The following is a 13,034-nucleotide window of genomic DNA, read 5'->3' as shown; positions in this document are numbered from 1 at the left end:
TCCTTTTTTATTCTTGATCAGTAAAAAGAAATTGTAATTACTGCATACTACATTGAGCACAAATGGATGTCTGTAAATATTTATTATAATCATATGTTAGCAAATAGTCACATATATTATACATGTACGTACCCATATATCATCATAATTAGCATTTAACGTAATCCTAAATATTGAAATGCAACACCCAATACAGGATATATAAGGAGTGCCCAATATCACAACAGAATTGTATGCAGTGTGTATTAACATATGCAGAAATTGTACAACTGGTACATACAACCAAAGTGCATATGCTAGGTCTCATAAAAACAATGTGTGGTGCCACATAACAGAGAAGTATACAATAGGCATACACAAAGGTCACATCAGAAACATATATAGCAATAGAATACTTAATGAAACACCCTTAAATCCAAACACATAAGCCATATGTAAAACATTTTTCTATTTACATTTACATATTTTTGTACATTTTATATTGTCCAACCAAGGCATCATATAGCTATGATGAAATGTGAGAATTGAGGGTAAGAGATCCCCTCTGGTCAATGTCGCAGAAAGAATTCACAAATGTGAAGTTTGTGGCAAAAGGGGATTTATTTGCACTAAGAAGACAGCTTTCTTAATGAACAGGGTCCTGTTAGGACTATTGTAAAGATGGGTTACACTGAGAAGAAAATATCTTCATCAGTGGGCTAAGTCCAGAAGGGCAAATTGCACTTGATTAGGAATTAGCAAAGGTGGGTTTACCCTGAGAAGAAAATATCTTCATTAGCCGGCAAAATCCTATTAGTACTTCTGCAAAGATAGGTTAACAACCCCTCTCCCCAGTTATATTACACCAGTGTTGGCCTGGAGCTGGGGAGCAGTTTGAACCACTCAAAAGGATGTTAACTGTAGCCCAGGGCGAGATTTCCAGTTGAGTGGGAATTGTCTGGGAAATATGTGCCCTCCCAGGGTTTGAGAGTCAGGAATTCCCCCCAAAGGGGACAGAGTTTACATCTGCCCCCCAAAAGGTTAAAGGGGACACAATTTATATCAGTTACAGGCATAACCTCTTTAGTCATTGAACTGTGAGCTACATAAGATTCACTTGGTCAGCTAACATAGAAACAATGGTTGTGTTTACACTTTTATATCCTTGTCTTATTACTCCCTTTTGAGTATATTATCCCCATATCACTCTGAAAAAAATGAGCTAATTCAATAACCTAATCTTATACATGAATTTATAAGTGAATAAGCAAGTGAATGGCAAGTCCAAGAACTCATTTATTTATTTAGGGTATAAATATTGACTATAAATTGAAGTTGAAAACAATAAAATTATTTCTGCTAGCATCCTATTAAACTATTAAACTCAGAAATTTTAATCCATTAATTAATAGATTTAGTATCATAACAACAAAAGTTTTTACAATTCACCTGCCCTGATTATAGAAATTAGGAAAGACATGGTTATGATATCAAGACTGTCTTCAAGGGCACAGACAGTCTTGACATAAGACATTATTAAATCATAGTCCCTAAAGATTTTATCTCACTGATCATGACTTAGGGCTAGATTGTCATAATGATTTTTCTAATCACAATCAATTGTGACAACAGTTCACAAATGAACACCATCCTATTTTCTTTTCATTTATAGTTTAAGAATAACAATATTGCGGGGCTGCTAGCTGGTGCAGTGGATAGAGCACCAGCCCTGAAGTCAGGAGGACCTAGGTTCAAATCTGGTATCAGACACTTAATACTTATTAGCTGTGTGACCCTGGGCAAGTCACTTAACCCCAATTGCCTTAGCAAAAATAAATAAATAAATAAATGAAATGAAAAACTACTCATACATTGAATACTTAATAGTTGATCTCCAAACCCCAGGAAAAATGCTTACTATAATAAACCTCTAATCAGTGTTACCTCTTCACTCCAATGGTGAGATTGAAATCTTTAAATCTAAGGAGTATTGTTACTAAGTTGGTTAAAAGAATTTTAATGCAGACAATTAATGAGTACAATTTCATAATTTCCATAAATGATATTTGGTTATTAAAATAATATTTTGATAAAAATTACTTTTTGCTGGAATCAAACCACTAAATTTCCCCTCTTTTCGACCCAGTTTCTCAAACTTCAGTACTTTAGGATGTAACAACTCATAGTCCACGGTGCTAATGAGATTTTTATGATCTTGCCCAAGTACAAAGTTCAAGGAATCCATAGATATGAGTAAATTAATAAATCTTTGCTATGTATTTTTTCTTAAACATTAAGTTATCCATTAATTAAATATTTAATAGTTTTCAAACATTTTGACCACATTCTTTAACTGCCAAATTCATATCCAACACCATCCAAATTGAGAAAGAAGTTACTTTCGCCAAATTTCACAATATAAGAAAAGTTTAAAAACATAATAATGGCATACACGATGTCATATATTTAAAACATGAAACAAGCTTATTATTAGGCAGTGACATCAATTCAATTGAATTTCATTTCCAAATTATATAGAAAACCATTAATTTTATTACTTATATGTAATGAGTAATTCAATTAAAGAAATAATGATAATAGTTAACATTTATTTATTAATTTATTTAGTTAACCACCTGCAAGGCACTGTGCTAAGCATTTCACATGTTCTCCATGTGTGATCTTCATAATAACCTGAGAGATAAGTGCTATTATTATTATTCCCTTTACAAATTAGGAAACTATAGAGGTGAAATAACTTATATAAGGGCAGCTAAATGGTACGCAGAGTGATGACGAGTTCAAATCCAGTCTCAGACAATAACTAGCAATATGACCCTGGATTAAGTCATTAACCCTACTTGGCTCAATTTCTTCATTTGTAAAGAGAGAAGGAAATGGAAAATCATTCCAATATCTGTAATGTTCTCTCTAAAATGTAATGTTCTCTGTTGAGGTTTTCTTGGAGTTTCTGGACCAGCCTTTGTTTCAGTTCAGTAATCACCACAAGTGCATCCAGGTGTTAAAAGTTCAAATCCTTTATTATCTCCTTCAAAGAATTATCTCCTTCACTTGGAGCTCAGCATGTTTTCTAAAGATCTTCCTCTCTCCTTGGTTCAGAGAGCTTGAGCTCCTGCTTATCTTCTCTGGCTTCAGAATCTCCTTGACTTTTTCTTTGAGAAGTATTTTCGTTATCTCGTTATAACACAAGCCACTTCAAAGGTGGGAGATGGAATTAATCTGTCTCAGCTTCCGAGAGCTTTTGACCCTGAGAGCTTCTTGCTTATATGCTCCATACTGAGTACAAACCAATCATTATATCACTAGGAAACCATTATTTGTTGTAGGATTAAATCAATGCTAAACTAGATTTAACCAGTGTCTCCTCAATTCCACTTAGTACCTTGTTTCAAGTTCTGGCCCATAACATCTCCTTGTAGGATTAAATCAATCATACTGAACCATGCTAACTTAGATAACTATTGTCTCTATCAATTCCACTAACTTAGCTCCTTGTTTTAAGTTCAGAGTTCTGGCCCATAACAAAAATACCTTTCAAGAAAACTTCAAATGGAGTCTCAAAAAGTTGAACTGAAATGACGGAACAACAGCAAATTTAAGGTCATGTAACTAATAAATTTCTGAGACTAGAATTTTAAGAATTTAATTTCTAGCATATTATAGGAAATGTGATTTGTAATAAGTTCTGATTCAACACAATTATCTTTTTTTCCTTTATTAAAACTTTTTATTTTTCAAAATGTTTCATAATGTTGCATGGACATTACCCTTGCAAAACCTTGTGTTCCAGTTTTCTTCCCTTCCCCCATCCCTTCCCCCTAGTCCAATTTATGTTAAACATGGTAGAGATATATGTTAAATTCAATATATGCATACATATTTATACAATTATCTTGCCACACAAGAAAAATCAAATCAAACCAGAAAAAAAAGATAAGCAAAATAAAATGCAAGCAAACAAAAAAAAAAAGAGTAAAAATGCTATGCTGTGAACCAAACTCTGTTCCCACAGTCCTTTCTCTGGGTATAGAAGTCTCTTCATCACTAAACAATTGGAACTGATCTGAATCATCTCATTTTTGAAGAGAGCCACATCCATCAGAACTGATCATCGTATAATCTTCAACACAATTATCTTAATAGGAGAATGTATCTTGCTGTAAATGAGACCACATAATGATTTAGTTTCAAAACAAAATTTTGACCAAATAAAATCTGGATTTATCATCACTAATGATAACACTTAAATCTCAATTTTCTTAGTGGTCCACTGTTTTCAGTTAGTTCATGTTCAAAAAATTCATAGTGGCATTCCTAGTTCCCCAGAACTTATTTCCTTTTAAATCACCCAAAGAACCAAATAAATTCCTTTATGTTTTTAATCCAGGCCCTCTCTCCCCCCAATCAAATATGGATTTATTATCACTAATGGTAACATTTAAATTCAATTTTCTCAAGGGTCCACTGCTTTCAGTTAGTTTATGTTAAAAAAAAAAATTCATAGTGGCATTCCTAGTTCCCGAGAATCTTTTCTTTATTTCCTCTTAAATCACCCAAAGAGCCAAATTAACTTCTTGGTGTTTTTAATCTAGCTCTGTCTTACTTCCCCCTTCATATTTCATTTATAATTCTAAAAATGTCAAAAAACAAAAGGCAGAAAAAGCTACCTATTAAAAAAGGAAGAGGATGCCATCCTTAAATAACTCAATGCTGCAAATTTTTTTTATTTTCCATTTCATAAAGAATAATTAAATAAAGTTTCTCATGTCCTTATCTCAAGAGCTCAAACTTCCCTCAAATCTCTTTCCAAAATTCTAAAATGTCTGCAATTCAACTCTCCATTCATGTTGTTTCATTGTAAACCGATTCCAATTTTCTTTTACTTTTTACCCATTTTTCTCTCATCCATACTTAACTTAAAATTTCTTTCTTCCATCTTTATGTATCTCTCCAATGGGCTTTCTTTTAAATCCTTCAAAGTAAAAAGATCTCTCCCCTCCTCCCCCTTTGTTCTTATTTGGATCTAATGCCTCTTCTACTTTCTTCCACTTGCTTAATTCCTCTAGTTTTTATTTCACAGTCATATTCAAAACTATTTACAGAACTTTTCTTCATTGAATCTCTCACAGTTTACTTCTTTTTTAACACACAAAATCAATCAATTGCAATATTGTTGCTCATGGGGTTCTTAAAAAGCCTTCAAATGCCTGGTCTATTCCAATACCTTTTGATAATTTTGCCACTAGTTTATCTAAATAATTAAGTTTTGTTATATTATTCACAGAAGAAATACAGTGGTAACACAAAATATTTTTCCAAATAAAATTTTACTTACTTTTAAGTTGATTCGTTGATTTAAATGAGCATCTAGAAAAGAGTTAATAGGTATTTTTTAAGTTTTAGATATATTTAAATAGCAAACTGCAAAATCAATTTTTTATGTTTGAACGTCACTGAAACTACTTTCCAACTAGTTTCAGTTCTTTTTTCTCTGATCAGTGAAATTCCTTTTTCCCCTCGCACTAAGACAAAGAATTGATAAGAGGTCTAAGTGTTATTTCCCTATAACTTTCACAAAGTTTAATTCTTATTTTTCCCCTAAAAAGTCTATAAAATGGTACCTCAAAACTCACTAAAACATGCCAGCATTTACAGAAACATTCAAATCACAATTTGGAAATTTATAGTAAATAAATTTAATTAATTAGTTTTTCAATTCTATAAATTCCTGCAGTCTGGGAACAAAAATTCCCTTCCTTCTTATTGGAGTCTCTGTCTGTGTCCCTAACTTAGTCTGAATTAAGAAGACAGAGAGACTTCTTTTTGAGGACTCAGAAAAGTTTCTCAGAAAGATTTTCACCTTTACTTTCTTTTTCCTTGTGACTGTTCAGATCACTTGAAAATACAGATAAAATGACAAGAGAGACACATAGAAGAAAATTTTCATCAAAAAGTCCATGTGCTGAATGTTATGGAATATTATTGTTCTGTAAGAAATGACCAGCAGGATAATTTCAGAGAAGCCTGGAGAGACTTACATGAACTGATGTTAAGTGAAATGAGCAGAACCAGGAGATCATTATACACTTCAACAACAATAATATATGCTGATCAATTCTGATTGACGTGGCTCTCTTCAACACTGAGATGATTCAAACCAGTTCCAACTCTTCAGTAATGAAGAAGAATCAGCTACACCCAGAGAGAGAACTATGGGAAATGAGTGTGGACCAGAACATAGTATTTCCACTCTTTCTGTTGTTGTTTGCTTGCTTTTATGTTTTCCCTCTCAGGTTTTTTTTACTTTCTTTAAGATCTGATTTTTCTTGTGCAGCAAGATGACTGTATAAATATATATACATATATTGTATTTAACATATACTTTAATTTTTTTTAACATGTATTGGACTACCTGCCATCTAGGGGAGGGGGGAAGGAGAAGGAGGGGAAAAGTTGGAACAGAAGGTTTTGCAAGAGTCAGTGTTGAAAAATTACCCATAAATATGTTTTGCAAATAAAAAGCTATAATTAAAAAAAAAAAGTCCATGTGCACAATTTTCTCAAAGGAATCTCAACACCTTTTTTTTTTTTTTCATTTTGTACTTTATTCTTCCCCAGATACATGTAAAAACAATTTTTAACATTTGCTTTAAAACTGAGTTACAGATTCTTTCCCTTCCTCTTTTTCCCCACCCAAGAAATTCAATATAGGTTATACATAGGCACTCATGCAAAACATTTCCATAATAATTATATTATGTGTGTGTGTAGGAAACAGACTTCCTCCAAAAAAAAAATCCCTCAAGAACAATAAAGTTTAAAAAAAAGCATGCTTCAATTTTCATTTAGACCCCATGAGTTCTTTCTCTGGGTATGGATAGTATTTTTCATCATAAATTCTTCAGTATTACTGAGAATAGTTATGTCGTTCTCAACTGATCATGTTACAATATTGCTATTATTTTGTATACAATACATTTTGCTTTGTATCAGCTCATGAAAGTCTTTCCAAGTTTTTCTGAGAGTATCCTGCTCATCATTTCTTTCTTTTTATTTGGGGGGGTGGGGAGCCAAGGCAATTGGGATTGAGTGACTTGTCCCTAGTAAGTGTTAAATGCCTAAATCTGGTTCTTCGGTCCTACGGACTTCTATCTTCTCTATCCACTGCACCATCTATCTGTCCCCTTATCTTTTTTATGGCACAGTAGTATTCCATCATAATCCCAGTTTATTTAGCTCTTCCCCTGTTGATGAGTAACCCCTAAATTTCCAATTCTTTGCCCCTATAAAGATCCACTATAAATATTTTTGATATATATAGGTCATTTTCTTTTTCTTTTTGTTTTGTTTTTTTCTCTTTTGAGATACAGATTTAGTAGTGGTATTGATAGGTCAGAGGGTGGGTATGCATGATTTTATACTCCTTTGGACATAGTCCCAAATTGTTCTACAGAAGGATGAAATCAGTTCACAATTCCATAAATAATGCATTAATGTCTCATTTTCCCTATATCCCCTTCAACATTTGTCATTTTCCTTTTCTGTTTTATTAGCCAATCTAATAGATATATAGTAGTAGTTCAGAATTGTTTTTAATTTGCATTTCTCCAATCAATAATGAATTAGAGCATTTTAAAAAATATGACTATAGATAGTTATGATTTCTTCATTTTCATTTTTCTTATCTTTTGATTATCAGTTGGGAAATGGCTCTTATTCTTATAAATTTGACTTGGTTCTCTATATATTTGAGAAATGAGGCCTTTATCAAAGAAACTTGCTTCAATTTTTTTCATAATAATTTTTGCTAACTGCATTTCCCCCCTGTTTATTCTATTCTCTTTCCTTTCATCTTGTCCCTTCTCAAAAGCTTTTTGCTTCTGACTACCCCCTCCTCTAACCTGCCTTTTTTTTCTATCACCTGTCTTGACTCCATCGCCATGGCGCTCTGCCTTCCCAAAACTTTCAGTTTTCAGTAATGGAAAGTCCCTTCTTCAGGCCACATTTGGTACCTATTGAGATTTTTATGTATTTTAGACCAATTGCATAATTTGAAAACTCTATTTTTAGCCATCCCTTTCTGAATAGGAAAGTTGCTCTGCTCAAAGATCAAACTTCTCTAAGGGATATACATTAGCTTACCAGAGCCAGTTCTCATGGTTCCCTCCTCAGAAAGCACTTATGTAACCATCTGGATATTGGTTCAAGAGGTTCGGAGGTCTGGGGCAAGTAGTCCTGTGATGAGGGAGTCCATTGGTAGAAATCTAATCAGAGTACTTAGGATTTTCCTTTGTCTAAGGTGTGGTCACATGGAGATTCAGTCTCTAATTTTGTGGTCACCAAAACTGTTACAGTGGAATAAAGAAACCAAATAATTATGTTAAAGCAACAATATATTTGGCAATGCAATCAAACCAGATCTATAGCTACCAAGATTTGGTTCTGGTTCATTTTGCAAGTGCATGCATTGCCAAATAAATTGTTGCCTGAATACAATGATTCAATTTCTTTATTCCACTGTAACAAAACTGAGAAGTTTTTATTTTATTTTTGAAGCAATAGGGAGCTATATTCCTATGCTATATTTATAGGAATATAGTAGTGTTTCTTACTAATTTTGGCCCATTGACCTAACATAATTATGTTTTCCAGAATGTAGGAATCCCCTTCCCTGGTATAAATAAATACACTATATATATCTTTATCTAAGTATTCAGAAGAATATTGAACATTCTGAACAACTCAGACCAATTCTTGGGGCATTCTGTCAGAAACCTTTCAAGAGGCTGAATACAATCATTTTTTTTTTGCTGGCAGTAAGTGTAGAGGTATGTTGGGCTCTGAAATGGGAATGAGAACTCAGACATAAATCTACCATTGATAGTCAATGAGACTTGAAGTAAATTATGGAAGAGTCAGATGAGAGTAGAAGCTCTGGTTCCTACATGATCACACTAGGCCATGTTTTAGATTGTCAGCTCTTAAAACAAATGACCAAAGAGTCACAAAGGTTATGTAACTGATGAGGAATGTCCTCTTTAGAGCCCAGGGCCCTTCAGATAAGGCCCCTGAATTAACTAATCACATTTCAGCCCCTAGCTGATAACTGACCACAAAACTACAAAGGGACTTTCTTCACCTAGTATCTGCAATACTTATTCTTGCTTACTCTTTAGTAACCTTAGAGCTTATGGTTTATGATTTGCATTGCAGTTTGGCCTCCTTGGTGGGTAATACAAGTGTATTTTAGGAAAGAACTAGCTTTCTTTTGTCACTTCTTGAGCTTGTGGTTTGCTACCTCTCCACAAACCCTCCAGCTCTATAACAGAATCACTCTCTGTCCTGGTTGAGCTGCTGCTGCCTCTCTTGAGAAGAGTCTGCCTGGTGTGTTACCCGAAATAGGGCCAAATAAATGCCTTTGCTTTGGTTGGAGACAGCCTGAACCTGAATTCTTTCAAGACTACACCACAACATTCATCTGATTTCTCATCAGTAACTGTTATTAACTCTGAAAATACCAGAGTTCACACAGATTATCACAACCCAATTTAACTCTAAGAAATGAAATAAGAATAAAATAAAACCAAAGAACTAACAGTAGTCATAAGCAAAAAACTATCTTTATTCTATCTGAAGAAAGAAATTAGAATATGATCTGAAGCCTCCTCTAAAAGTAAATCTATTTTAGCTAGGCCAAATCTTGATACACATAGCGGTGATTAGTCAGTGAGCTCTGGCCATGACAATGAAAATAGGTTTCTCCTAATATTATGAAGAGAGGAGTAAAAAGAGAGGTCTTGGCAAGGGGATCCTGACAGGTCAGATGGAGTTCTGTGGAAGAGTGATAATCTGAGGGACCTGAGGACTAATTCTAAAAGATAGATAATCAACCAATTGCAAGGAACACGGGTCATATCCACCTTCCTCTGATAGCCAATAAGAGAGAATTTGTCTCCTGCTTATTCCTAATTCCTTATATTTTCCTCACTCTGCCTCCTTGCTCCATAGCTCTGCAAGTTCTCAGTTTACACATTTTCTGTATCAGATGTGGATTCCTTGGGCTTTTATAACTTATATGGGAACCCAGAACAGGATCTACCCTCATGCCATTGGGAAAATTCCCAATCACTCTAGTATACCCATATCCTATCTCTAATAGTATTTCAAGGTAGCTATAGGGAACCTCAGGAAAGTAGGATTTGGCACCAGGATAGTGGCCTGTGGGTAAGAGTCAAACTTTTCAGCTTTTCATTTTTGGCAGGATAGAATGAATAGGAACACATGAATTGAAATCACAGATTGCACACAAAAATTACAGATATATTGTTTTCTCTCTTCCAAAAATATAACCTACTTATGAACTCCCCTATTTCTTTCTAGACTGAGAACACTACCATCTTCCCAGTTATCTATGCTTGCAATTTCAGTCATCCTAACTGCCTTACTCTCCATTCCAAACATTCACTCAGTTTGCTGAATATGTTGTCAGACTTACTTCTATATTTCTAGCATGCCTCTATTCAACAATCACCACTTTAGTTCAGTCTCAACATCTTTCAAATTTTGCAATAACTTTCTTTTTTATAGCAGTTTTCCGATTTATTTTAATAGTTTTTTATTTTTCTAAATATGTGCAAAGGATAGTTTTCAATATTCACCTTTGCAAAATCTTGTGTTCCAAATTTTTCTCCCTTTCCCCTCCACCCAAGACAGCAAGCAATTTGATATAGGTTAAACATGTACAATTCTTCTAAACATATTTCTGTATTCACTATGCGGCACAAGACAAATCAGATCAAAAGGGAAAAAATGTGAGAAAGAAAAAAACAAGAAGCAAAAAAAACAATAATGGAAAGGTGAAAATATGATGCTTTGAACCACATTGACTCTTCATAGTTCTCTCTCTGGAAGTGGATGACACTTTCTATTACAAGTCTATTAGAATTGTCTCACTGCTGAAAAAAGAGTCAAGTCCATCATAATTGCTCATCACATAATCTTATTACTGTGTACAATATTCTCTTGATTCTGCTCACTTTGCTTAGCATCAGTTCATGTAAGTCTTTCCAGACTTTTCTGAAATCAGCCTTGCAATAACTTTCTACTTGGTCTCCATTTCATGTTTTATTTCATGTTTTTCTCCTGTCCGATCTATGTACCACACAGTTGCCAAAGACTCCTGAAATATAGATCTGATCATATTATTCCTATTCAATAAATTCTAGTGGCTCCCTATTGATGCCTAGGAACAAATATTATTTCTCCTTTATCTCATCCTTTTAAATTTTGATTTTTGTGTGTTTTATAATTTGCATAATTATAGTATAACAGTACATGTATATAATTTTTAGGTAAATAGAGATATTGAAGAGTACATGCCCCCCTAAATCTTTTACTGATAGAGGTACATGATTTAAAAAGTTAGACAATGCTGTCTTTATATCTCTTTCAAAAAAAACAAAAGAAAGAAAGAAGATTGGAGGGTTCTAGGCAGTGCAGTGGATACAGTGCCAGGTGAAGTTAGAACCAACCACTTGTCTTTCTGAGTTCAAATCTGACCTCAAACACTTACTGTGTGACCCTGGGCAAGTCATTTACCCGTTTGCTTCGTTCCTCATCTGTAAAATGAGCTGGAGAAAGAAATGGCAAACATCTCCAATATCTTTGCCAAAAAACCCCAAAGTGGGGGGGGGGGGGAGAGGTCAAGGACAGTCACACACAACTGAACAACAACAATGATTATTTCTTCCCCTTCTAGTTTTCATAAACTATCTTTTTTAATAATTCATTCTCTAATCATCATTAGACCGTGAGTGCTTGAAGTAAGGACTCTTCTTTCTTTGTATCCTCTGCACTGAGCACAATACTTGCACATAGTAAGCGCTTAATAAATGCTTGTTTACTGATAGACCTCAATTTTTCCAGAAATAAACATTAGATTCTACCATCTTGAATGTTATAGAATACACTTTCTTCTTTAAAAATCTAAGCATTTGCCTATTTCTATTCCGTTAGCACCAAATCATTCTTCACTATTTGTTAAAGATACCTATCTTTTGCTCAACAAGTCTGTCAGCAAATTCTTTTTTGAGATGCAATTTGAACTTATTAAGTAGGTAACTGGGTGGCTTGAATTAAGGCCACTTATGTGCTTTACTGCAATTTCTTTACTTATTTGGGGTTCCATTTGTTTTTTTTTATTTTGGGGGGGAGATTCCCAAGTTTATTGTAAAAAAGAAAAAAGTAAATATTAAAGAGTTCCTCTTGGTGTTTTGAAATTCATCCCAACTATAGGCTAAGTAACTTGCAGGTTGGACAAAGTGCCAAAGTCCAGGAGTTTGAACATTTCTTTGGTATGAGGATAAACTTCGATGATCTGATCCAAAGCAGAGATCTCAGGTTCATAGTTATCCCTCCTTTCTCTTTCTTCTTCCAACAGTTTGATGCAGATACCTCTCACCGGGCCTCTCTGGGTCCGCTTCATCAAATGAGTAATAACATAGTCCACGATCTTGTAGAGCTTCTTGCTGGAGCTAATGGGGATCTCCCCGAACACGAGCTTATTGGTGTGGAAGTCGTTGCCCAGGCGAGTGTAATATTTTTCAAAGATGACTCGGGCCGCCTTCTTCATGGTCTTGCTCCAAATAACTTGACTTCTAGGGGTGAAGGCCGTTCCATTCCTTTTAAATTATTTTTGCTCCTTATACTGAATCCCTGAAGGTTTTCTCTACAAGGAACCATTAGCTTCCTGAGCTTGAATAAAGAGAAATCATCCTGGCTAGGGCCAAAGGACAATGGGAGGGTTCTGAGACTAGGCTGATCCAATGCCCGTTTTCCAAATTTACATCTTACAAAGAGAAAAAGGATGGAGCGACGCCTGATCCCTTAGGATATTCTTAGTTTAGGAAGAAGGGTGAGGTATTCTTTTCCTAATGCAATTTGACTCAACAGATATAAAACATTTCTCTATTATATTCATGGGATGGGAAACCGGCAAAACACCTGCAGAAAGAACCTTGTGGGCTGAGCCATCT

At 34.4% G+C, this 13,034-nt stretch overlaps 1 protein-coding gene across 1 annotated transcript; it reads right to left on the bottom strand.

The window, feature by feature from the left end:
- Nucleotides 1–12,208: 12,208 nt before the first annotated feature.
- On the bottom strand, nucleotides 12,209–13,032 carry LOC100934921 (40S ribosomal protein S17-like). Its single transcript, XM_023494147.2, has 2 exons — nucleotides 13,016–13,032; nucleotides 12,209–12,680 (listed from the first exon to the last, which is right to left on the bottom strand). Exons 1-2 carry the CDS (start codon nucleotides 13,030–13,032, stop codon nucleotides 12,296–12,298), a joined length of 402 nt encoding a protein of 133 aa, XP_023349915.1. The 3' UTR covers nucleotides 12,209–12,295.
- Nucleotides 13,033–13,034: the final 2 nt, after the last annotated feature.

This window comes from Sarcophilus harrisii, chromosome 2 (assembly GCF_902635505.1).
Source record: "Sarcophilus harrisii chromosome 2, mSarHar1.11, whole genome shotgun sequence".
Lineage (NCBI taxonomy): Eukaryota > Metazoa > Chordata > Mammalia > Dasyuromorphia > Dasyuridae > Sarcophilus > Sarcophilus harrisii.
This window is presented reverse-complemented; position numbering and strand designations above follow the sequence as displayed.